The sequence below is a fragment of the Ursus americanus genome, chromosome 8 (genome assembly GCF_024610735.1).
Source record: "Ursus americanus isolate L20-20 chromosome 8, mUrsAme1.1.p, whole genome shotgun sequence".
Taxonomy (NCBI): domain Eukaryota; kingdom Metazoa; phylum Chordata; class Mammalia; order Carnivora; family Ursidae; genus Ursus; species Ursus americanus.
The window spans coordinates 81,878,223-81,903,045 of record NC_142134.1 but is presented as its reverse complement, the minus strand read 5'-3'; the positions used below and the strand labels follow the sequence as shown (position 1 = coordinate 81,903,045).

General features: G+C 45.3%; 1 protein-coding gene across 4 annotated transcripts in view; it reads left to right on the top strand.

The window, feature by feature from the left end:
* The window catches only part of FAM193A (family with sequence similarity 193 member A), a 178,103-nt gene that overhangs the window by 128,261 nt on the left and 25,019 nt on the right, over nucleotides 1–24,823 (top strand). For all 4 annotated transcript variants that reach the window (XR_015725605.1, XM_087864340.1, XM_045774830.2 and 1 more), the window contains 5 exons: nucleotides 850–1,132; nucleotides 1,602–1,785; nucleotides 2,713–2,943; nucleotides 5,443–6,274; nucleotides 21,304–21,385. Coding sequence is in view for 3 of the 4 variants with exons in the window: in XM_087864340.1 (XP_087720466.1) it covers nucleotides 850–1,132; nucleotides 1,602–1,785; nucleotides 2,713–2,943; nucleotides 5,443–6,274; nucleotides 21,304–21,385 (1,612 nt within the window). In the remaining variant the exon portion in view is untranslated. The remainder of the gene's footprint in view (nucleotides 1–849; nucleotides 1,133–1,601; nucleotides 1,786–2,712; nucleotides 2,944–5,442; nucleotides 6,275–21,303; nucleotides 21,386–24,823) is intronic.

Here is a 24,823-nt window from a genome sequence, read left to right as displayed (position 1 = left end):
AGTCAGGACAGTTGGAGCATCGGAAAGAATAATGGGACGGACGATAGCACACACGGTCAAGAATCCCCCAGGTGTTCAGAAAGGAGAGGGGGGTAGGGAAGCCGCTCTGAGATAGACGTGACAGGCAGAGAAGGCCACTGTACAGCCAGCAGGGTGACCGTCAGTCCAGGTGAGCCTCTCCAGTGGTCGTTAACAGTGGTTATCCGTTTGGGGACATAGTGTCCTCAGTGTCTGTGAGCAGCAGCTGCAGAGGACTGGCGGATCACCCCCTGCACACTTATCAGTTGTGGCCTCACCGTCACGGAACAGACTCACACGAGGGGCTTCTCGTGCAGGCACGCAGGAAGGATCCAACATACCCTTTGCAGGAGTTGTGCCCCAAACCTCTTCACTAGCTCTGACGTAATACCGTAAGCCCAAACTGGTGGACAGCTGTCCTCAACTGAGAAGATGTCAGTGCTGCTGAAGGAAAACAGTGTAGAAGAGGCTGGGTCGGGACAAAGCTGCGAAGGCTGTGCGGGGAGATGGGATGGGGTTGCACGTGGAACGAGGACATCACGTGGACGGTACACGTCCTGGATATGGTTACACAGTGAAGGGTCATGTCCCCCGGGGCTCGTGCTGAGGTGTTCAGGGTGAGGGCAGCCTCCAGATGTTAGGCCAGAAACGTGTGTGTGTTAAATAGTGGTGAATCCAGGGGAGGGGTGTATATGGGGATTCTTTGTACTGTTCCTTCAAAGTTTCTGTAGCTTTGAAAATCTTCACACGAAGAGGTAGAGGAAGCTTTAGTGAAGAGAAACTAATTCAGCTGCGCCGTCCTCAGTGACCCTTCTGCGTCTCCGAATGCAGGTGAGGTGTTCCACGGCATCAGCAAGGAGGACCACAGACACACGGTGCCGGCCGCCCCAAGGAACAGCCCCACGGGCTTGGCGCCGCTTCCCGCCCTCGCCCCTGCTGCGCTCTCCCCGGCCTCTTCGCCTCACCTCGCAAGTCTTGCGGCCCCATCCTTCCCCAACACCGCCGCCACGTCCCCCGGGTTTGTGGAGCCGCGCAAGAGCTTCTGTCCTGCTCCGGGAGCCCCCCCGCCCCCCACGACCGACGGCTCCATCAGTGCTCCCCCCAGCGTCTGCAGGTGAGTCCGGGTCCCGCTGGTGCCGGAACCGGGGAGCCGAGTACCGCCAAGCAAGCCAGGGAAGGGCAGTGGGAAGGGGCGTGCTGAGCAGAGGCCATGGGTCGAGGGGAGGACGCTGGTTGCGCCTTTTGTCCTCAGGGCTGGGCCACCATGGATTGGTGCGCAGACACCCCCCCCCCCGCCACCTCCTGGCCACTGGTAGCATGGGGGAAGGGGGACTGGGCATTTTTTAAGTTGCATCTGTTATATGTTGAGTGAAGAACAATACAAACATTGAACAGCTTGTTTTAAAAAGACGATTTTTGTTACCTTTGAATTTGCCTGTTTGAAGTCACGACGTGGTGGCGGGAGGGACAGTGGAGAGATTTTGTGTGCCCTGCAAGCTCACATGCCTGCCCACACCACCTCGTTTGTGTGACTCCCAGTGTTGGGGTGGCTGCTAGTAACTGGCCCGTGTGTGGTTTTGCAGTGACCCTGACTGTGAGGGGCACCGCTGTGAGAACGGTGTGTATGACCCGCAGCAGGACGACGGGGACGAGAGCGCCGACGAGGACAGCTGCTCTGAGCACAGCTCCAGCACCTCCACCTCCACCAACCAGAAGGAGGGCAAGTACTGTGACTGCTGCTACTGTGAGTTCTTCGGGCATGGCGGGGTAAGTGCCCCGGGGGCAGCGAGCAGGCCCCTAGGACCAGCAGGCACCAGCTGGAGTCCGCGGTGTGGTCATACTGTGTGTTAAGCTTCATTTACGGTGTGGTTAAAATCAAGGTGTGGTCTGATACCGTGGTTCTACTTTTAGGTTGTACTTATCCTGAAGAAATAATGAAAACTATTTGCCCAAAGATCTACCTATAAGGATTTCATGACTGCATTTTTGCCTTTGTTTGCGAGCTAGGGACCTCCTGAACAGCCAGAGGGGGTATCGTTGGATCCAGACCGTGCATAGTCATGCGGTGGGGGCACTCGCTGTGCGGCGTGCATGGCAGAACCCCTAACAGTCTGTCTGTACGAGCAGATGGCAGCCATGGTGCCTGGGGGGGCGCTGGTCGTTGCTCTTTCTCTCCTTTTGTTCTGTCTGCATTTGCTCATGTGTACACACGTGGTGAGTGTCAGCGAGAAATGTTGGCAGTGCGTTGAGGGCACTTTTCTTTTTCCCTTTTGGCACTGAACAAGAAACCCACAAAGGGATGGAAAGATTCGACAAACGCATTGACACAAAAAGATAATCACACTGTATTGTATAAAAAGTAGATTAATTGGTATGTGTGATTTGTTTTTTCTCTTCTGGTTTAAAAATGTCCATTTGTGTACATAGTTGTACATGTTTTACCGTGGTTTTCATGAACGTGTACAGGTTAAGGGGTCGGTGCCGGAAGTAATCTTCGGGTCACCCTGGGACAGGTTTTCTTTGTTGCTGCCACTTGTTTATCTCCCTTATTTTGTACCATGAATGTGTATTACTGGAGGATGAAAGAAGTGAAAGAAGACTCCCATTTCTAGAGATGTGTTCTGAAATTTGCAGTGTTGAGCATCATTAAAACTTGAAGCTTCACTCAGCCACGCTCTCCTTTAACTGCCTTAGCCTCCAGCTGCACCGACAAGTAGAAACTACGCAGAGATGAGGGAGAAGCTTCGTTTGCGGCTGACCAAGAGGAAAGAAGAACAACCTAAAAAGGCGGACCAGCTCTCGGACAGAGAGAGTGTGGTTGACCATCGAAGGGTGGAAGACTTGCTGCAGTTCATAAACAGCTCAGAGACCAAGCCCGTGAGCAGCACTCGAGCTGCCAAGCGAGCCAGGCACAAGCAGAGGAAGGTAAACCGCGTGCCGGCACAGTGCTGCTCAAGGGCGGCCTGCGGAGCCGTGCTGGCTGCAGCGGGCCTCAGGGCCACATGCCCACGCAGCTGCCACGAGGGCCCCTGACCGTCTCTGTCTCTGGGGTCTGAGCCGGAGCTGGTCAGAAGCCCCAGGTTGTGTTTTCAGGACATGGCTTCCCCTTTTGTGCCATGGGTTCGTTGATGGATCTAAAACAAGCTTATGGGTCCCGGTGCCCTGCTGGGCGCACCACCGCATACCCTCGGCCTCTGTCTGGAAGAAGAGCCTTCTCTCCCAGGGAGGTTGAGAATGGAGCCCCAGGTAGTGAGGGAGTAGAAGGGGGTCACTGTGGGCTTTTAGAGACTGTGGGTAAAGAAGTCACTTCGACACAAGGCTGGGATAGGGCCTTTGCCACAGCGACATCCTCAGGACATAGTCTGAGTGATCCCCCGTCTCCCACCCGTTGTCCCCCGACTGGCAAAGTGTCCTCCATCCCGGAAGAGGGCAGGCACGTGACATTGGTGTCAAGGGTGAAAGAGTAAGATGGGCAGCTGTTGTGGGCGGCCCCGGGCATCTCGCTGCATGGCGTGGGCTACATGGAAGCAAACATCTACCAAGACTAGACAGGTTGGCCCAGCAGCGGACGTAACGCGCAGAGGCTGTCCGCTAGCAAGTGAGACACGGCGCTCTTCACTTCATGTTACGGCCCCAAGTGAGGGGACGGATAGTGTCTGCTCTTCGGAGTGCTTCCGTGCCCCAGGCTGTGCCACACTGCGGCCCTCCCGCTTGTAGCTTCCTAAAGAGCCAGGCCGCGGCTGGCCGATCCGGGCTGTGCCCGGAGGGGACCTGCGAGGCTGACAGGGGCTCTGACAGCAGGATGGGTGGCTTGGGGAAGAGGCGAGGCTCAGCAGAGATGGAGCGGGAGGAGGACGCTCTCCAGAGCTTGCGGAGGTGGTGCCTCCCCCTCTAGCTGCTTGTGATGCGGACACGCTTGTGATGAGATTGCCCGCCAGGAGCCCTGCTTGTGCCTCATGGTCCTAATCAAGGTCCAGTTAGTGGGCTTTGAGGAGATGGGGGTCTGCCCAGCCCCACTAGAGTGGGGCAGTGAGACCTGTTCTCCACTTAGGGGTGTTAGGTCAGGGCCCACTCACCCCATGCGCTCGGTACCCTGCACCCCATCTTTTTCAAGTGTCTGGTTGACGGGCTGGTTGTTGAAAGGAAGGCACCCCGTACCTGGTTGTGAGTTCCCTGTAGCTGCAGTCCTGGGGCAGGTTTGCTCCCGACCTTTGCTGTGGGAGGCACTCTGCTTACTAGACACTGGACACAAGGTCCACTCCGAGAGTTGCCTCCAAGGCTTCACTTTGAACACATGGAACAAGGATTTTAATAAGTTTTACTTGAATTGTCAAGTTAAATTTTTAAAACACCTGCCATTAAATTTTTAACATAATTTAAGTTCTTCAAAATGACTCTCGTCTTTTAAAAATATTGCCTACTGGAATGTTGTGAAAAATAATTAAAACCTGGAAGGACTTTTATTTTTTTTTAATTTTTTTTTTTTTTTGGAAGGACTTTTAAATGCAAAATATATTTGCCAGAGTCTTTTACTGGAGCTCAGGGATGCGAAGAGTCACACACTCTTTACAGCCTTTGTTTTCTAAGCAAAAAGAATAGTTTCCACGGAGGCTCCTGGAACAGGCATCACCGGTGAAGTCCAGTCTTCACTTGGAATGAAAACTAACTTCATGCCAGGCTGGAGGGCAGAAATAGCCGATATCTGTTTGCTGTGTGATGTGGAACATACTAGAATGTCACTTGCTCCGTCACGCTGGTGAAAACATGTTGGGAGTTTGGTTTATCTGCTAGGTTGGGAAAAGGAATTTCACGTTTTTCGTATACACTTCTTACCTGCCCTGTTGCTGTGCATGGGAAGGCCCCAGCCTCACATGGAGAGGCAGCACGCCAGCAGCTGGTGAGACGTGTCGTCCAGTCGCCGCACAGAGACGGGAGGCTGGCACAGCAGCTGCTCTGACCTTGCTTTATTTATTTATTTATTTTTTAGGCAGGCTCCACGCCCAGCGCGGAGCCCAGTGCGGGGGCTTGAACTCACCACTGTGAGATCGAGACCTGAGCCGAGATCAAGAGTCGGATGCCGAACCGGCTGAGCCACCCCGGCGCCCCTGACCTTGTTTTAAAGAAGTGCCTAGCCACTAGGGCAAAGGCTGTAAGGAAGATTTTGTTAAGCGGCACCCCTCGCCCTGCCCCGCCATGACCAATAAAGTACTAAGCGTATACCTTAGTAGAAAGATTAAATCTAATAATTCTGGAAAGTAAAATAATTTGGGTTAGGTATGTTTCAAGCTGTTTGGTTTATTATAACCTGTTTCAGGGTTTATGTTCTTATTATATGATTTGTTTCTAAGATTTTTTATTTTTTTTAATGTCTTAACGTAGAACACTTACTGTTGTCTTAAGTTGGCTCCTCTTTTCCCATCACAGCTGGAGGAGAAAGCTCGCCTGGAAGCAGAGGCCAGGGCCCGGGAGCACCTGCACCTCCGGGAGGAGCAGAGGCGACAGGAGGAGCAGGAGGAGTTTCAGCGGCTTCAAGAGCTTCAGAAGCTGAGGGCCGTGAAAAAGAAGAAGAAGGAGAGGCCAAGTAAAGACTGTCCCAAGTTGGACATGCTTGCTAGTAACTTCCAGGCAGCGGCAGAGTCCGTACCTAACTCTGAAAACATGCACAATGGCTCACTAGAGGAAACGGAAGAACCAGAAACCTCATCTCACTCTCCTTCCAGACATGGGGACCACATGGAGCCCAGGCCGGGGCTGGGGGCTGACGGGAATGCTGCCAGCCCCACGGACTCCAGAGACTCCAAGCTCCTCCTCCCCAAGGAGGTCAGCGGGAAGCCGCAGGAGCCGCTGTCTTTTCTCCTGGACATAATGCATCACCACAAGGAGGGAAACGGCAAACAGAAGCTCAGGCAGACCAGCAAGGCCAGCGGCGAGCTGGTGAGGAAGCCGGCAGAACCCCCTAAAGCCTCCGAGGGCCAGCCCAGACCCCGGCCCCAGACTGAGTCGAAGGCGAAAGTGCTGGACCTTACTTCCCTGGCAGAGCAGAAAAGGGAGGAGAGAAAAGTGAACAGTAACAACAATAACAAAAAGCAGCTGAACCACGTCAAGGAAGAAAGGTTGAACCCAGGCCCCCTGGAGCCTGCCTCCCCCAGTGAGCACCCTCAGGACAGCAAGCTGGTGCTGGCGGACTCGCCGCAGCCCAAGGGCAAGAGCAAGAAAAATAGGAAGAAGAAAGGAGACAGAGTCAGCAGTTCAATCGGTAAATAGGGCGCAGAGGGGAGTGTGGCGGGCGCCCGTCACCGGTGCTGCCACTCCTGGCTTCAGGCTTCTTGGGGCTTCGCCTCAGCGGGGAGAGACAAGTAGCCATTCTTGTTCTGTGCTGTTGTTTTGGAATGATTATAGACATACAAAGAATTCCTCTGCGCTCCGATTCCCCGAAGTCCGGTGTCACTGCATCTGCTTTCTCTTTCTCCCTCTTTTATTGTTTTTCTGAACCAAAGGAGAGTAATCTCAGACGTGAAGCCCCTTTGCCCTTAAATACTTCACTGTATATTTCCTCAAAACAAGGATACAGTTATCAAAATTAAGGAATTAATGCCAATACAATAGCCTGATCCAATTATAGATCTTACTGCTGTTTCTCCAGTCGTCCCAGTAATGTCTTTTATAGGAAAAAAAAAAGTTACTGTTTTTCCTGACACGGGATCCAGGCCAGATCACATGTCATATCTCTTTAATTTCCTTTAATGAATTGGGTCCTCAGTTTCTCGTGACCTTGACATTTCTAAAGAGTGCATTTATTTTTTAGAATAATTTATTATTTAGAATGATTTCAGTTTGTTTTATGTGCCATTTCTTCATGATCAGATTCAGACTGTATGTTTGGGGTGGTGGTCCCTGCTGCGGGGGGCACAGAGTCTGGTGACGTGGGGGGGGGGATCAGCCTCCCTGCTGTGGGGCCAGCTCTTCCCCCTTTGCTCACAGAAGTGGAAGTGTCTGGTGGGTATGTGGGTCTCCTGCTGCTGGTAACAACCAATCCACTGACAAGTCTTGGCCAAAATGGTTGTTCTTAGGTTGTTTGCCACGTGGTGATTGTTCTAACATTATTATTCCTTGTGCTCTGTGAGAGGTGCTTTTCTTCCCCCTTCCCCCATGTATGGTTTTCGTTCCTGTTTATATCAGGGTGGGTTCATGGAGTCTTACTTTGTGCTGTAGATTACAGTCCTTTGCTGATACTACTCATTTTGGTCCTCTGGCTGTCCCAGATGCAGTGCCCCCTGGGATGGCCCCTCAATTGCGTCATTCTTGGAGCACTTGCCTACTTTCCTGCGCAGTGAGATGTTCTGGGCTGGTCTTGTACTTTCCCTAGCCCAGCCCTGAATCTGCCATTTCCAGAGAGCCCTGGTTCTTCGTAGAGGAGAGTGGCATTTAGAAACCCAGACCCAGGTGCTGCTGCTGCTAGACCGTTTCCCTTGACACAGCCAGGAGTGGGGGGGGCGGTGCGGGGGGGTGAACGCAGCCTACACAGGCATCTGATGTAATTTCTGTAGAAAGAACCACACTGGTGGCTCCAGTGGCACTCCCCCTCACCTCTCCACCTGCACCTCCCTCCCCCACGAGCGCTGGGCGCCCTATTTTGCTAAAGGAACACGCCTAAAGCAGGTTCAGAATTGCTCACCCTCCCTGCTGTGGAAAGCGAAGGCCTTGCTCAGTGACCCCTTTCACCGCTGTTTTGTCTCCAGGCTGAGGGCACGCAGGGGTGCCCGGGGTGGTGCCCCGTCACGTGACAGCGCTGCGCACCGCCCACCCAGGGTGCGGCTCTAGAAGCCTTTGTTTCTGTTTGCGTTCCTTCTGGGGTCGTTTCCCCTGCCCCCAAGCCTGCTTTTCCTTTTTCCACCTCACTTCCTCCCACTCCCCGTAGGTAACTACTCAGTTTCTTTCTTTTCTTTTTTACACGAAAGGTAGCACGCTAGAGTTCTCCTTTTGCCCTTTGCTTTCCCCTCCTGCCAACTGAAAATGTTCAGGAAAGCATGGTGCATGGTGGATTCACAGAGCTCGTGCGTCCCTGTTAGTCCTGCCGGGTGGCCGGCCTCGTTTCCGTGGTTTGGGGGGGGGGAGCTGTTTCCTCAGGAACTCCCAAGAAGGTGGCCTGGCGAGGACAGTCTTCTCAGAGTGGTAACTTGAGCCCAGGTGGGAGGTGACATCAGTCCCCAGTGTAGCTTTCATTTGCATTTTCCTCCTATTACAGTTAGGCCATATTTTTAAGGACTGTTTGTCTCTTTTCGTGTATTTTCTATTCATGTTTTTTTCTTGTTTTTAAATTAGGTTTTTGGTCTTTATCCTTGCATTTTTAAGAGTCTTTCATATACTAGGAATATTAATTGGCCTTTTACCTGCATCGCAGGCTGCAGACACATACTCTGGACTGTGTCTATGATGTTTTCCAGCCGTGGGGAGGTTTTCTGTTTCAGTTTCATGAAGTCATCTCATTGATCTTTTAGTACCTCTGGACTTTAAACAGTGGTCAGAAAGTGTTACTCTAACAGCAGGGTGGAAGAGGGGTGCGCCTGTGTCTTCCAGTATTGGGGTGGTTCCACCTTTTTCATTTAGCCCCTGTACCTTTGGAGATTTTTCTTGGGTATCGTGTGAGCCATGGGTCCAGTATTATCTCTTCTTAAATGGTTAGCCCGCTGGCCCAGCACCAGTTACTAAAAATTCTTCTTGCCCATGATTCAGGGTGCTCCTTTGTGCTCCACTAAATTTCCCTGTGTCTTGGAGTCTACTCAGGAATTTCTGTTCCTTTCCTCCTTGCTGCTTCATATGCCCTTGCCACACGGAGTTAGTGTTTCAGTGAGGCCTCTCCTCCCAGCTGTTTTCCATTGTTGTCCCCCCCCCCCGTTCTTGCGTGTCTGTGCGCCTGTATGCACTTTAGTGTCCGCGTGCTAGAGCCATAAAAAACCCATTGTTGGTATATCTGCTGGGGTTGCATTACACTTACAAATTAATTTAGGGAGAATTGATATCTTTATGTCGATTGTCCTTTCCAGAAATAGGGTGTTTCTCCATTTGTTCATGTCTACTTCTGTGACTTTTAGGAATGTTTTAAATTTTTGCTCACAGATTTTTCACATCTCCTGTTGAACTTATTGCCAAGTATTTGACCTCCCTTGTTTTTAGTTTCATTGGGGGCCTCACTACCGTTATGTCCTCTAGCTCTGGGCTTCAGGTGCGCTATTCGCTAGTCACCTATAACCTGGAACACTGGAAATACGGCTGCTCCAGATCGAGGGGTCTTGTAGTGCAAACATACATTGGATTTTGAAAACCTTGTATGAAAAAAGAATGTAAAATATCTCAATATAAATTTTTTACTGATTACATATGGAAATGATCATCTTTTGGCTAGTTTTAATTGAATAAAATATATATATTACTAAAATTAATTTTACCTATTTTTTATTTTTTAATGTGGCTGCCAGAAAATCTTCAATTATATTTGTGGCTCACATCATATTTCTGTTGGATAGGGTGCTCTAACTGGTTATTTGTGTATGAAAGCTACTGATTTCTGTATATTAACTTTATATCTGCTACCTTACTGAATTATTTTATTGTTTGAGTCTTACTGTTGATGCTGTAGGGTTTTCCAGGTATTCTGTCGTATCTGTGCAAATAGCGAAAGCTTTATTACAACTTTTCCAATTCGTACACTCCAAGGGTTTGATTGTATCATTCTCGAACTTAACAGAAAGTCTGGTGTTTCCACATTAAGTAAGATGCTGGCTTTAGGATAAGGTTTATGTGTTTTATCATCTTAACAAAATATGCAACAAGTCCTCCTTTTTATTCAGTGTTTTTATCAGGAATGAGTTGTTAAATTTTGCCAAAGGTTTTCTGGTATCTCTGGAGATAAACATGATTTTTCTTCTTACACCTATTGTATAATTGGATTTTCTAATATTGAAGCAGGCTTGGATTCCTGGCATAAAGTCCACTTGTTTGTGGTGTCTTGTATTCTTCAGTTTTGGTTTCTGTTTGCTATTATTTTATTTAGCATTTTCAAATCAGTATTGATAAATCAATTTTTTTTCCTGCTACCAATATTAGGTTTGGGTATTCATGTTATACTTGATAAAGAAGTGTGAAGAATTAGGGTTCCTGGTCTGTTTTTCATTGTCAGTATTCTAGGACAATTCACCCTACACCAAGAATATCTGGGTATTCAAGTTTTGACAGAACTCTCCTGTGCACCCCTCTGAGCCTGGTGCTTTTTTGTGGGATAGTTCCTTGATAGTTTTCTCCCTTCTGAGAAAGAGATAAATGGAAATTGGTCTATTTGGTATTTCTGTTTCTAATGAGGTTAATTTTAGTAAATTATATTTCCAAAGTAAATTATTCTTTTAGCTAGATTTTCTAACTTATTTACATAGATGTCTGAAACTACATAATTTTTAAAAATATATTTTTCAATGGCTGTTTTCTTTTTTTTTTTTTTTAACATTTTAAATTTAAATTCTGTTTGTTAACATATAATGTATTATTGGTTTCAGAGGTACCAGGCCTGTGATTCATCAGTCTTATATAACACCCAGTGCTCATTACATCACATGCCCTCCTTAATGTCCATCACCCAGTTGCCCCATCCCTCCAACCTTCTCCCCTCCAGCAACCCTCAGTTTGTTTCCTGTGACTGAGTCTCTTATGGTTTGTCTCCCTCTCTGGTTTCGTCTTGTTTTATTTTTTCCTCTCTTCCCCTATGATCCTCTGTTTTGTTTCTTAAATTCCACATATCAGTGAGATCTTATGATAACTGTCTTTCTCTGATTGACTTATTTCGCTTAGCATAATACCCTCTAATTCCATCCACGTCATTGCAAATGGCAAGATTTCATTTTTTGATGGCTGCATAATATTCCATTGTATATGTGCACCACATCTTCTTTATCCATTCATTTGTCAATGGACATCTATTGTGGACATTGCTGCTATAAACATTAGGGTGCAGGTGCCCCTTCGGATCACTACATTTGTATCTTTGGGGTAAATACCCAGTAGTGCAATTGCTGGGTCATAGGGCAGCTCTATTTTTAACGTTTTGAGGAACCTTCATACTGTTTTCCAGAGTGGCTGCACCAGCTTGCATTCCCACCAGCAGTGTAGGAGGCTTCCCCTTTCTTCACATCCTCACCAACATCTGTCATTTCCTGACTTGTTAGTTTTAGCCATTCTGACTGGATATCACATTGTGGTTTTGATTCGTATTTCCCTGATGCCAGGTGATGTGGAGCATTTTTTCATGTGTCTGTTGGCTACTTGGATGTCTTCTTTGGAGAAATGTCTGCTCATGTCTTCTCATTTTTGATTGGATGATTTGTTCTTTGGGTGTTGAGTTTGATTAAGTTCTTTATAGGTTTTGGATACTAGCCCTTTATCTGATGTCATTTGCAAATATCTTCTCCCATTCTGTCGGTTGGCTTTTGGTTTTGTCGATTGTTCCCTTTGCTATGAAAAAGCTTTTTATCTTGATGAATTCCCAATAGTTCATTTTTGCCTTTATTTCCCTTGCCTTTGGAGATGTGTCTAGCAAGAAGTTGCTATAGCCGAGGTCGAAGAGGTTGCTGCCTGTGTTCTCCTCTATGATTTTGATGGATTCTTGTCTCATATTTAGGTCTTTCTCCCATTTTGAGTCTATTTTTGTGTATGGGGTAAGGAAATGATCCAGTTTCATTCTTCTACGTGCAGCTATTCAGTTTTCCCAACAGCATTTCCTGAAGAGACTGTTTTGTTTCCATTGGATATTCTTTCCCCGCTTTGTCAAATACTAGTTGACCCATAGAGTTGAGGGTCCATTTCTGGATTTCCTATTCTGTTCCATTGTTCTATGTTGATATTTGTGCCAGTACCGTACTGTCTCAATGATCAGAGCTTTGTAATAGAGTTTGAAGTTCAGAATTGTGATGCCACCAGTTTTCGTTTTCTTTTTCAACATTCCTTTGGCTACTAGGCATCTTTTCTGGTTCCAAACACATTTTAAGATTATTTGCTCCAGCTCTGTGAAAAAAAATGGATGATATTTTGATCAGGATTTCATTGAATGTGTAGACTGCTCTAGGTAGCATAGACATTTTAACAATATTTGTTTTTGCAACCCATGAGCATGGAACATTTTTCCATTTCTTTGTGTCTTCCTCAGTTTCTTTTGTGAGTGTTCTATAGTTTTCTGAGTACAGATCCTTTACCTCTTTGGTCACGTTTATTCCTAGGTATCTTACAGTTTTGGGTGCAATTGTAAATGGGATCGACTCCTTAATTTCTCTTTTTTTCTGTCTCATTGTTATTGTATAGAAATGCAACTGATTTCTATGCACTGATTTTATATCCTGCCACTTTGCTGAATTTCCTGTATGAGTTCTTGCAATTTTGGGGTGGAGTCTTTTGGGTTTCCACATAGAATATCATGTCATCTGCAAAGATTGAGAGTTTGACTTCTTCTTTGCCAATTTGGATGCCTTTTATCTCTTTTTGTTATCTGATTGCTGAGGCTAGGACTCTTAGTACTATGTTGAACAGCAGTGGTAATAACGGACATCCCTGCCGTGTTCCTGACCTTAGGGGAAAAGCTCTCAGTTTTTCCCCATTGAGAATGATATTTGCTGTGGCTTTTCATATATGGCTTTTGTGATATTGAGGTATGTTCCCTCTATCCCACACCATGAAGAGTTTTAATCAAGAAAGGATGCTGTACTTTGTCAAATGCTTTTTCTGCATCTATTGAGAGGACCACATGGTTCTTGTCCTTTCTTTTATTTATGTAGTATATCACATTGATTGGTTTGCAGATTTTGAACCAACCTTGCAGCCCAGGAATAAATCCCACGTGGTCGTGGTGAATAATCCATTTAATGTACTGTTGGATCCTGTTGGCTAATATCTTGGTGAGAATTTTGGCATCCATGTTCTTCAGGGATATTGGTCTATAACTCTCCATTTTGGTGGGGTCTTTGTCTGGTTTTGGGATCAAGGTAATGCTGGCCCCATAGAAGGAGTTTGGAAGTTTTCCTTCCATTTCTATTTTTGAAACAGCTTCAGAAGAATAGGTATTAATTCTTCTCTAAATGTTTGGTAGAATTTCCTTGGGAGGCCATCTGACCCTGGACTCTTGTTTGTTGGGAGATTTTTGATTACTGCTTCAATGTCCTTGCTGGTTATGGGTCTGTTCAGGTTTTCTCCTTCTTCCTGTTTCAGTTTAGGTAGTTTATACGTCTCTAGAAACGCATCCATTTCTTCCAGATTGCCTAATTTGTTGGCATATAGTTGCTCATAATATGCCCTTATCATTGTTTGTACTTCTTCGATGTTGGTCGTGATCTCTCCTCTTTTATTCATTATTTTATCTATTTGGGTCCTTTCTCTTTACTTTTTGACAAGTATGGCTGGGGGTTTATCAATCTTGTTAATTTTTTCAAAGAACCAGCTCCTAGTTTCTAGTTTGATCTGTTCTGCTCTTCTTTTGGTTTCCTTTTCATTGATTTCTGTTCCAATCTTTATTATTTCTCTTCTCCTGCTGGTTTGGGCTTTATTTGCTGCTCTTTCTCCAGCTCCTTTAGGTGTAGCTTAGGTTGCACATTTGAGACCTTTCTTGTGTCTTGAGAGAGGCTGGCATTGCTGTATACTTCCCTCGTAGGACTGCCTTTGCTGCATTGCAAAGATTTTGAGCAGTTGTGTTTTCGTTTTCATTTGTTTCTATGAATTTTTTTAATCTTTAATTTCTTGGCTGACACCTCCATTCTTTAGTAGGATGCTCTTTAGCCTCCATATATTTGAGTTCTTTCCAAATTTCCTCTTGTGATTGAGTTCCAGTTACAAAGCATTATGTTCTGCTTTGGGATGGAATGTTCTGACTGTATCTGTGAAGCCCGTCTGGTCCAGTGTGTCATTCAAAGCCTTTATTTTCTTGTTGACCTTCTGCTTAGATGATCTGTGCACTGCAGTGAGTGGGGTGTTAATGTCCCCTACTATTATGGTATTATTATCAATATGTTTCTTTGATTTTTGTTATTAATTGCCTTATATATTTGGCTGCTCCCATGTAAGGGGCATAAATACTTGCAATTGTTAGACCTTCTTGTTGGATAGACCCTTTAATTATGATATAGTGTCCTACCTCATCTCGTATACAGTCTTTGGTTTAAAATCTAATTTGTCTGATATAAGGTTTGCCACCCCAGCTTGCTTTTGATGTCCATTAGCATGGTAAATTGTTTTCCACCCCCTCACTGTAAATCTGGAGGTGACTTTGGGTCTAAAATGAATCTCTTGCAGACAGCATATTGATGGGTCTTATTTTTTTAATCCAGTCTGATACCCTGTGTCTTTTGATTGGGACATTTAGCCCATTTACATGCAGAGTTACTATTGAAAGATACGAACTTAGTGCCATTGTATTACTTGTAATGTGGCTGTTGCTGTATATAGTCTCTCTTCCTTTCTGGTCTTTGTTATTTTTGGGCTCTCTCTTTGCTTAGAGGGCCCCTTTTAGTATTTCTGTAGGGTTGGTTTGGTGATCACAAATTCTTTTAATTTCTAAAAACTAGCTTTTTATCACTCCTTCTATTTTTGAATGACATTCTAACTGGATAAAGTATTCTTGGCTGCCTATTTTTCGCATTTAGCATCCTGAATATATCATGCCAGCCCTTTCTGGCCTGCCAGGTCTCTGTGGGTAGGTCTGCTGCCATCTAACATTTCTACCCTTGTAGGTTACTGACCTCTTGTCCCCAAGCTGCTTTTAGGATTTTCTCTTTGTCTCTGAGATTTGTAAGTTTCACTATTATATGTTGGGATGTTGGCCTATTTTTAATGATATTGAAGGGGGTTCTCTGTGCCTCCTGGATTTTGATGCCTGTTTCCTTCCCCAGATTAGGGAAGTTCTCCACTATAATTTGCTGCAGTAGACCTTCTGCCCCTCTCTCTCTTTCCTCTTCTAGGATCCCAATTACTCTAATATTGTTTCACCCTACGGTGTCACTTCTCTCTCAAATTCTTCCCTTGTGATCCAGTAGTTTGTCTCTCTTTTTCTCAGCCTCTTTATTCTCCATCATTTGGTCTTCTGTATCACTAATTCTCTCTTCTGCCTCATTTTTTCTAGCAGTTAGAGCCTCCATTTTTTATTGCATCTCATTAATAGCCTTTTTTATTTCGACTTGGTTAGATTTTAGTTGTTTTATTTCTCCAGAAAGGGATTCTCTAGTGTCTTCAATGCTTTTTTCAAGCCCAGCTAGTTATCTTTATAATCATTATTCTGAACTCTAGTTCCGACATCTTACTAATGTCCATACCAATTAGATCCCTGGCAGTCAGTACTGCCTCTCGTTCTCTTTTTTGAAGTGAGGTTTTTCCATTTTACCATTCTGTCCAGAGAAGAATAGATGAACGAGAGAACAAAATACTAAAATGGCAACAATGACCCCTGGGAAATATACACTAAACAAGTCAGACCTGAAACTGAAACCTGAAAAGAAAAGAAAAAAAAAATCAGACAGGTGAGCAGAATAGAGCAATTACAATGGATTCTGTGTGTATTTTGATCTGTTTTTTAGAAAACGAGATAGAAAGAAGAACTTACATATGTATAAAAATAAAGTCAAATATAATGAAAGGACAGACTGTAACTGTAAAAATGGAAATTAAAAGACAAGAAAAGACAAAAGAGAAAAACACAACAATAAAAAAGGAAGGGATATAAACAGATTAACAGAACAGGGGCCCCTGGGTGGCTTAGTCGGTGAAGCATCTGCCTTCAGCTCGAGTCATGATCTCAGAGTTCTGGAATTGAGTCAGCAGGGAGTCTGCTTCTCCCTCTGCCACTCCCCCTGCTTCTGCACACACACTCTCTCTCTGTCAAATAAATAAAATCTTTTAAAAAAAACTAAGTAAAGAGGTTAACAGAACAGAGCAATATACTGTCTCCTGAGTGTATTTTGATCAGTTTAGTAGAAGAAACTACGTCTCAAAATTGTAAAGAAAGAAAAACTTACGTATACAAAAATAAAGTTAAATACATTGAAAGGATAGAATGTAACTGTGAAGATGAAAATTTAAAAAGACTTCAACAAAAAAACAAAAAAAACTCAAACTCCACCCCCCAAACAACAACAACAACAACAAAGAGAATATAATCAGACAGGTGAATAGAACAGAGCCACACACTAGATTTTGGGTGTATTTTTGCTCTGTTAGAAGAAACTATATCTCTAATTTGTAAAGAAAGAAAAACTTACATACATACAAAGTAAGATTAAATACAATGAAGGGATAGAGTGTAACTGTAAAAATGAAGATTTAAAAACATTTTAAAAAGTTGACAAAATTAAAAATTGGTTGAAAAGGAAAGAAAAAAAGTTCATTTGTTTTTTTTTTTTTTTTGAAGATTTTTATTTGTCTTAGAGAGAGACCACAAGCAGGGGGAGTGGCAGGCAGAACAGGCAGAGGGAGAAGCAGGCTCCCTGCTGAGCAGGGAGCCCAATGTGGGACTTGATCCCAAGACCCTGGGATCATGACCAGAGCCGAAGGCAGATGCTTAACCAACTGAACCATATAGGCGTCCCAAGAAAAGAATTTTTTTTTAAAGATTTTATGTATTTATTTATTTGACAGAGACAGCCAGCGAGAGAGGGAACACAAGCAGGGGGAGTGGGAGAGGAAGAAGCAGGCTCCCAGCGGAGGAGCCCGATGTGGGGCTCGATCCCAGAACGCTGGGATCACGCCCCGAGCCGAAGACAGCCGCTTAACGACTGTGCCACCCAGGCGCCCCAAGAAATGTTTTTTAATTAAAGTTGAAAGACTGAAGAATCATGGGGGGGAAAGCCATGAATTCTATGCGCTGTATTCCCCTAGCGCTGGAGTTTGGCCGTTCTCATTGATCCGTAAACTTGGTCTTGGCTGGATGGTCTTGCTGATCTTCTGGGGGAGGGGCCTGTTACGCTGATTCTCAGGTGTCTTTGCCCCGGGGCGGAATTGTACCATCTCGGGCGAGTAACCTGCTCCGGTTTGCTCTATGTGGCTTTTGTTCCCTGAAGGCTTTCTGCCCAGCTTTAGAGGATGAGGATGAAAATGGCAGCCTCCTGATCTCTGGCCCCGGAGCCGAAAGCTTGGGGGGTCCCATTCCTCAGTGCAGCCTCAGGGAAAAGCAGTCAGTCACTCCCGTCTCCCTAGTCTGCAGCCGCACTCTGTGCTCGCCCGGCCTGTGGCCGAGCATTTCTATCTCAGGCACACAACCCTGTTTCGACCTCCGAGCCCTGCAGACTCCTGCGGTGGGCTCCCGCGCTGCTCCTCCCAGGGGAGGAGGGAGGCTGTCCCCGGTTCTGCCGCTTACCGAGCACCTGTTTGGAGAGCAGTGGCACAATTGTGCCGTGGTTCCCTGTTCATGGCAGCCCGGAGCTGAGAGCCCACTGCTGAGCTCGCTGGTGGCAGCCAGCTTTCCCACTCTGATACCTGGGAGCTCCCCCAGTCTTCCTGTGACCCCGAGGATCCTGAGACCACACCGTCCCAGTGAGGGTTCCACCCCCGCTTAGCAGCCTGAGCGATGTCCCTCCCCGGAGCAGGCTTCGGCACGTTCCGATTTTGTGCTCTGCTGCCCTGTCACATGCCAGTGGCCGCTGACGGAGGCTCCCTCCCTCCGTGGTCGGTCTTCTCTATCTGCTCAGAGTCACTTCTCCACATGTCCTCCCTTGCGGAAAGGGGTCGCTTTTCTGTTCAGAGTTGCTGCTATTCTTTTCTTTGATCTCCTGTTGAGTTCGTAGGTGTTCAGAATGGTTTGATAGCTCTCTAGCTGAATTCCTGGAACAAGACAAAATTCAGGTCTCCTGCTCCTCCGCCATCTTGGACCCCCTCTCAGTGGCTGTTTTCATCACCATTTCTTATTTTGTGTATTTGTGTTTTCTCCCCATTCTTTACACTCAGCTAATTAATAGCTTATCTTTTATTTTGGGAGTGCCTGACTGGATCAGTGAATGGGGCATGTGACTCTTGATCTTGAGGTCATGAGTTCAAGCCCCACATTGGGTGTGGAGCCCACTTTTTTAAAAAAAAAGTTTATTTCCTTTTTAAAAAACAAACAAACCAGGCTCTTTATTTATTATCTAGGTTTACTGTTTTTCTTCCTAATATCTCATCAATTTCTGCTTTTATCTTTATTTTCTTCCTGTGCTTTCTTTTACTTTGTTGTTTATTTTCTGACTTTCTGATTTGGGACTTTAGTTTATTTGTTTTCATTCCACCATTTTTATTGATCAAAGTATTTAGCACTTCAGATTTTCCTCTGATTATTCCTTTAAATATATCTCATAGTCTGATAATGTTTCCATTGGTGTTTTGTTTTGTTTTTTAAGAAATTCAGGAATTTCTTTGTTTTTATCCACCCTTTGCCCAGTAGTTTAATAGGTGGCTTTTAGGTTTCTAGGTAGGAGAGTCTTTTTTTTTTTTTTTTTTTTTAAGGTTTTATTTATTTATTTGAGAGGGTGAAAAGGAGCATGGCTGGAGGGTGGCAGAAGGAGAAGGAGAAGCAGACTCCCCGCTGAGCAGGGAGCCCAATACTGGGCTCGATCCCTAACCTGAGCTGAGGGCAGACACTTCACAGACTAAGTCACCCAGGTGCCCCGGGATACCCTTTTTTATGTTAATAATTTCTAGGTTTTCTGCATTGCGATCAAAGAATATTATTTGTAATATTTCTGCTTTATGGAATTGACTGATATTTTCCTTGTGACCAGTTTTTGTGACTGCTCTATATACACTTGAAATAAAAGTGTATTTTTTCTGTTATCATGGTGAAAATTGAATAGATATCTCCATGATCTATTGATCAATAATATTTAGGGTTAGGTCTTCTGTTTCCTTCCTGGTTTTTTGTCCTCTTGATCTGTCCTCTGTTATTAATTATTAATAAGTTTCTGTGTTTTCTTATCTCTCTTGCAGTTCTGCTTTATAAAGGTGTCTGCATTCGGTGCACATTCCTAACTGTAAAACCTTCTTAGTGAATTGTAGGGTTAGGACTAAACAGTGCCCTTTCATGGTGTGTTTGTGCTTTTGCCTTGAATTCTACTTTGTCTGAGATGGTGATCACTGCCCCTACTCTCTCCGTGTCTCCATTTGCCTGGCGAGGCACCTGTGCTCTCTTCCCTGAGTCCCTCCCTCAGTGTTAGCCTAGCCTGGCTGGGTATGAAATCCTTGGGTCACACTTTCCACTCTGATGAACATAGCTTTGCTGTTGTGAAAAATGTCTTCCTGGTACTGAATCTGGTTATGGTTCTGTCACTTTTTTCCTTTACCAAGATATTCAGTGCTGATTATTAATTCTAATCAGAAGAGAAGGTTAGAAATTGCTTTGTGAGACAGCTTTCTAGCAGACACACCCACTCTGTTCGCTTTTGCAGTGGCTCCTCTTCCAGAACTGTTAATGCAAAGGGCTGTTGATTAGAGACTTGATCTCCTAGACTTCACTCTGATTACGTCTCCGAACACTCCTGCCCCATGTCGCCCTTCCTCATCCACCAGCATTTCTTCGAGCAGGGCCTCAGCAAGTGTAGTCGGCAGCCAGGCGAGGTCTGCAAGTGGACATCTAGACGGAGGCCCAACCAGAGTAGTCTTCGTGGCCGGAGAGGAGTGGATTGGGCCGTGGAAGCAGGGAAGCTGTAACTGGATGAGTTGTGAGGATGACTCGGCGCTGGCTGGCTTGGGCAGGGCAGAAGCTAGGACCACGGAGCCCGGCTGGGAGGCTGGCGAAGGCCAGCACTGAAGCAGCAGCAGTGGGTAGAGATGGGGGGCCCCGGACTGTTCACAGAGAACTCGCCTGGCCTGTAGAGGGCATGAGGTGAGGGTAAGGCGGGGCAGGAGGGCCACCGTCAGAAACAGGGCAGGCTCCCAGCAGAGCATAGGGACGCACCTTCACCCATACTGGGGCCCGATGCCTGAAGGTGTCTGTACAGAGGAGCTAGTTCAGGGACGTGCAAACTCAGGGAAGTGGTCTGAGGCAATGGTGGAGGTTTGGTGGTGTCGGAATCCCCGTGGAAGGAGGGATGGGGTGGGGGGCGGTGGTAGTGCAGAGGAGGAAAGCTGGGCGCAGGGAGCTCTGGGTGCTGGCAGAGGGTGGCTGGGAGGGGCTGTGCTCATGTAAGTCCCTACAGGGAGGTTCTTCACGGACCTTTCTGTGAGCTCACAGACGTGAGGGCCCTCTGCCTGGTGGTCTACGTCAGCAAAAATGTTCGCTGCTACCACACAACTGAGCCGTGGCTTATGCTGCTGTGGAAGTGCCTCAGGGAAAGGAAAAAGGGTGGCTTTGTTTTCTAAAGATTACAGAATTATCCCGTGCTAAAGTCTGCAGGGAAGTGGAGACTCTGTACTTTCCTTCGATGATGGGGCCAGGTGTTGTGTCTGCACCGCCAGCCGTCCTAGCAGCCCAGCTGTGTGTTGACGTAGCCTCTGGCACCCAGGGCTCTGACAGGGCCCAGGAAGTGCCCAGCATCCCACAGGTAGCAGACAGGGCAGGCAGAGAAGAAGCAAGAAGCTGAACCCCTCGAACTTGCTGAGATTCTAGAAGTTGGAATAATCCTGAATCATTAGTCTCCCTGCCATCCTTTCTGTTTTCAGAGAGGATGATTTAACTGCAATGTGAAATACAGCTTTGCTTTTTTATTGGAACAGCCTGGAAAGTGTTTGATTATGTCTCTGGGATGTTGCATATAGAGACTGAACGCCTGGGAGAGCCATCTTCCTATAGAGGTTGATGTCGGGGTCCCGGGTACAGTCAGTTGTGTCCTCTTGCTGCGAAGGGCACTTGCAAGGGAAGCATTCGCCTCCCCGTGGGGCTGCCTTCTGGACTTCTGTTCACTAGCATGCCGCCACTCCTTCCCGCCCTCCAGTAGGGACCTTATGATAGACTCTGGGCTTGCAAGCACCTTAGGTTTCCAGGAGTTTTCTCAAGGGCTCTCCCATCATGGAAACGTGTCAGGTAAAGACCAGTCCCTTGGGGAGTCCGAGTGCCAGTAAGTGGATCTCTTTTAGTGGGACCTGAAGCCGCAGTTGCTTTTGCTCAGCAAACTTGTGAGTTCCATAATTTCCAGGTTGAACCTGGATGTTCACAAGCACATGAGAGATATCTGCCCTCCTTTGGCTGTTTGTAAAGTCTCATTTTAGAGAAAATTTTCAGTTTGTAAAGTTGTTAAAATTAAGTAAAGCCAGGTGATCTGTTTCTCTTGTAATCTGACTTGCCTCTTTTCTTTCATTTTACAGATGATGTCTTTCTGCCTAAAGATATCGACCTAGACAGTGTGGATATGGATGAGACAGAGAGGGAAGTGGAATATTTCAAAAGGTAAATGTTAAGGCTGTGCATCTGGAGTAGTGGTGGTTTCACGGCCACCAGACATGACCCTCTGACCCTCCCATAGCATTGCCGGTTGTCATGGACACAAGTCCTGTCAGCTGACCCAGGGGCCGGTCACACATGTCCCCCCATAGCCCTAGCACACACACAGGCCTCCTTACTCACCCTCACACCCAGTCACCTCTCCCCTCCCCTCTGTGTGAAGACTGGTTGAGGACCATGGCCCTCGAGTGCTCCAGGCCCCTCCCCAGACCTGCTGAATCACTCTGGAGGGAGGGAGGGGAGGGACCCAACATCTGTATTCTCACAAACGTCCCTGGTGATCCTCATGTGTCCTGACATTGGAACACACTAATAAGCATGCTTTTAAGGAGAAAAGTAACATTTTAGATATTTGCTCAGTTTTCCTGATAAGCAGATTTCATTAGTACTATGTTTAATAGTATTTTATCTACTTTGTGAATTATGGCAAGCAAATTTCATTTTAAAGTTCCTTGTTCGTTCTTTAACCTGTTTGTTTCAGATAATACACACACACACACACACAAAAGGAGCAGTTAATTTGCAGTGCAAAAGGTCATTAACTGATATCTGAAACATTGTAGGGGCATCTGGGTGGCTCAGTTGGTTAAGCATCTGACTCTTGATCTCAGCTCAGGTCTTGATCTTGAGGTTGGGAGTTGAAGCCCCGCACTGGGCTCCACACCCAGCCTAGAGCTTACTTAAAAAAAATTAAAAATAAAAATAAATGAAAATAAAAATAAATGAAATATTATAGAAATCTGTGTGATTCTGGAAATTATATTTATTATATAATTTATATATGTGTGCGTGTGTGTGTGTATATGTCTCAGCAGGCAGAGTAAAGCATTTGCTAAGGTTGGACGTCCATTCTAATAAAAACTCTTAAGTAGGACTAGATAGGCATATCCTTAACATAATAAAAGATAGCCATAAAATACAGTAAATGCCATAGTTACAGTGAAACATTAAAAGCTGTCCCTTGAGATTAAAAAAGAAAAAAGAAGATAAGGGTGCCTGTTGTTACAACTTCTGTTTGTGAGGGTGTAAGAGGAAACAAAAGGGACAAGAATCAGAAGGAAGAAATAGAATCGTCATTCTCAGGTGACAGAAGTGTGTTTGTACAAAGTCTGAAAGAATCTGTAGGCAAATCACTTGAGTTACTGAGACAGTTTGCCCCGAAGCTGGATTCTGAAGAGCATTTCGTGGATAAAGGCAGAACTTTGGAGAGATATTTTCCTAGGTAGACCAAGATCTGGGGGAAAGAAACATCTAGAAATGAAAAATGTAATGATTAAAATCAAGATGTTAATAGATACATGGTAAATAGATTAGACACTGCTGAAGAGGGAATTAGTAAACTGGAAGAGCTCTCTGAAAGATGTATCCAGAATGCACCCACATACAAGGAAATTAGAAAAGAGGAAAGAGGCTCAGACGTGTGGAGGAGAGACTGAGTCTGACATACATTTAACTGGAGCCCCCTTAGGAGAAGGTGGAGACTAAAGAAACGCTGTATTTGAAGAGATTTGGGGGATTTTGCAGAGCTAGTGGGAAATCCAAATCTACAAGTTCAGAAGCACAACGTATACCAGTGGGATAAACAAAAGCCCATTCTTCAGCATAGCAGATGTGAAACCAGAAGACCGTGGAGTGATATTCACAGCGTTGAGAGAAAGTTGTTGGTCTGTAACTATGTATCCCACAAACCTGTTCTTTTCCATAGTAAAGAAAAACTGCAGGAACTTGCTCCAAAGAGGTCTGTGTTTAAAAAAAAAAAAAAAAAAATCAAAAAATCAAGGAAAGAGATTGATCTCAGAAAGACAGTGTGATTTGCAGGAAGAAGAGAGAGAAACAGCCTGATAAATGTTGTTAAATAAAACATATTCTTTGTAAGAAGATAGTAATAATGTCTAATTAACCATTATGTCTGAAAGAACCGCAGTATTGAACAGCCATAGTGTGTAAGCAGGTGTGAAATAGTCCGAGCTGAGTATCCTCAGGTCCTTTTCTTGTTGAGGTATTTAACAGTTAAGTATTCAATATTCAGCCTTAAAGCTAAATGGGTGATACAGTTTTACAAGTAAGCATTAAAAGAATAGAACTAGAATGTATAAATTGCTCTCTGTAGAAGGAAAAAAATCAAAACTCAAAAAGAAAAAAATTTAAAGAAAGTACAGTAAACAAATATTAAAAACACAAGAGACACAAGTTCAGTTTTATCAGCAACCATAATAGACAAAAAAAAAAGTTTGTCAGATTGTGTTAACGATTTTAAATATACAGACACACACATTTACATGCATGCGTTCCCGTGCGCTCACACACACACCGTTTATAAGAACATACCTAAAGTACAATGAATAGAAAGGTGGAAGAGGGAAAGGGAGCTGTTGTATGATTATTATCAGACAGAATATGGATTCATATAAGGGACAGATAAAGGTTGCTACATAGTGCTAAAAAGTTCAATGTGTGAGGAAGACAGACATTTCAAACTAGGTGCTTCATGAAATATCCTCAAAATACAACCAGGAAATCATCTGGGCTGCACAGAGAATCAGATCCACCCTCCTTGTCGGTCGTCTCCGACTCTCTGTGCGGCCACTGGCTTGAGCAGTGCACGCATCCGCAGGGACGTGGACGATGAGCAGAGCCTGGCCTCAAGCTCAGTCCCGTGAATACAGATGAAAGTGCGTCGAGGGAACAGGGCGTACGTGTTCTCGGGCACACGGGGGGGGCGGGGGGTGCGGCGCTCACAGAAGCGGGGCAGGTTCTGGGCCACAGAAAGCAAGGCACAGAGGTTTCAGAGAATGAATATATATAATTGTGTTCTCTGACCACCGCACATATAAAGTCGGCAGTTTACAAGAAGTAAATTTTTAAGTGCCTAAATATTTGGAAATCTGAAGTATATATGTTTAACTCATGGGTTCAGTAAGAAACCACAGACGACTTTTAAAAATATGTGAACTAAAAGGGAAGGAAAACACTGCATACAATCACCTGTGGGATGTGGACAGTTTGCTCTCGCGCACTCTTTCAGTGAAGCCTTAAGGTTGCCGAGTGAGTTTTAAAAACCTGAAAATTAATGAGTTAAGGATTTTGTTTGAGAAATTAGGGAAAGAATACCAAATAAGCCCAAAGAAAGTAAAAGGAGGTAATATGTTAAAAAAAATCATGAAACAGAAAACAAATACAGAGAAGATCAGCAAAGCCAAACTTTGACTCTTTGAAAATATTAACTAAATAAACCTTTGAGAGACTGGTCAGGATAAAATGGGGGAAAAAGACGTAAAACAGTACAGTGATTAGATGGAAAGGAACCAGGATGTTGGTAATTATCAAAGTTGGACCATGGCCACGCCCATGTCACCACACTCTGCTTGTGTGGGTTCGACGTCT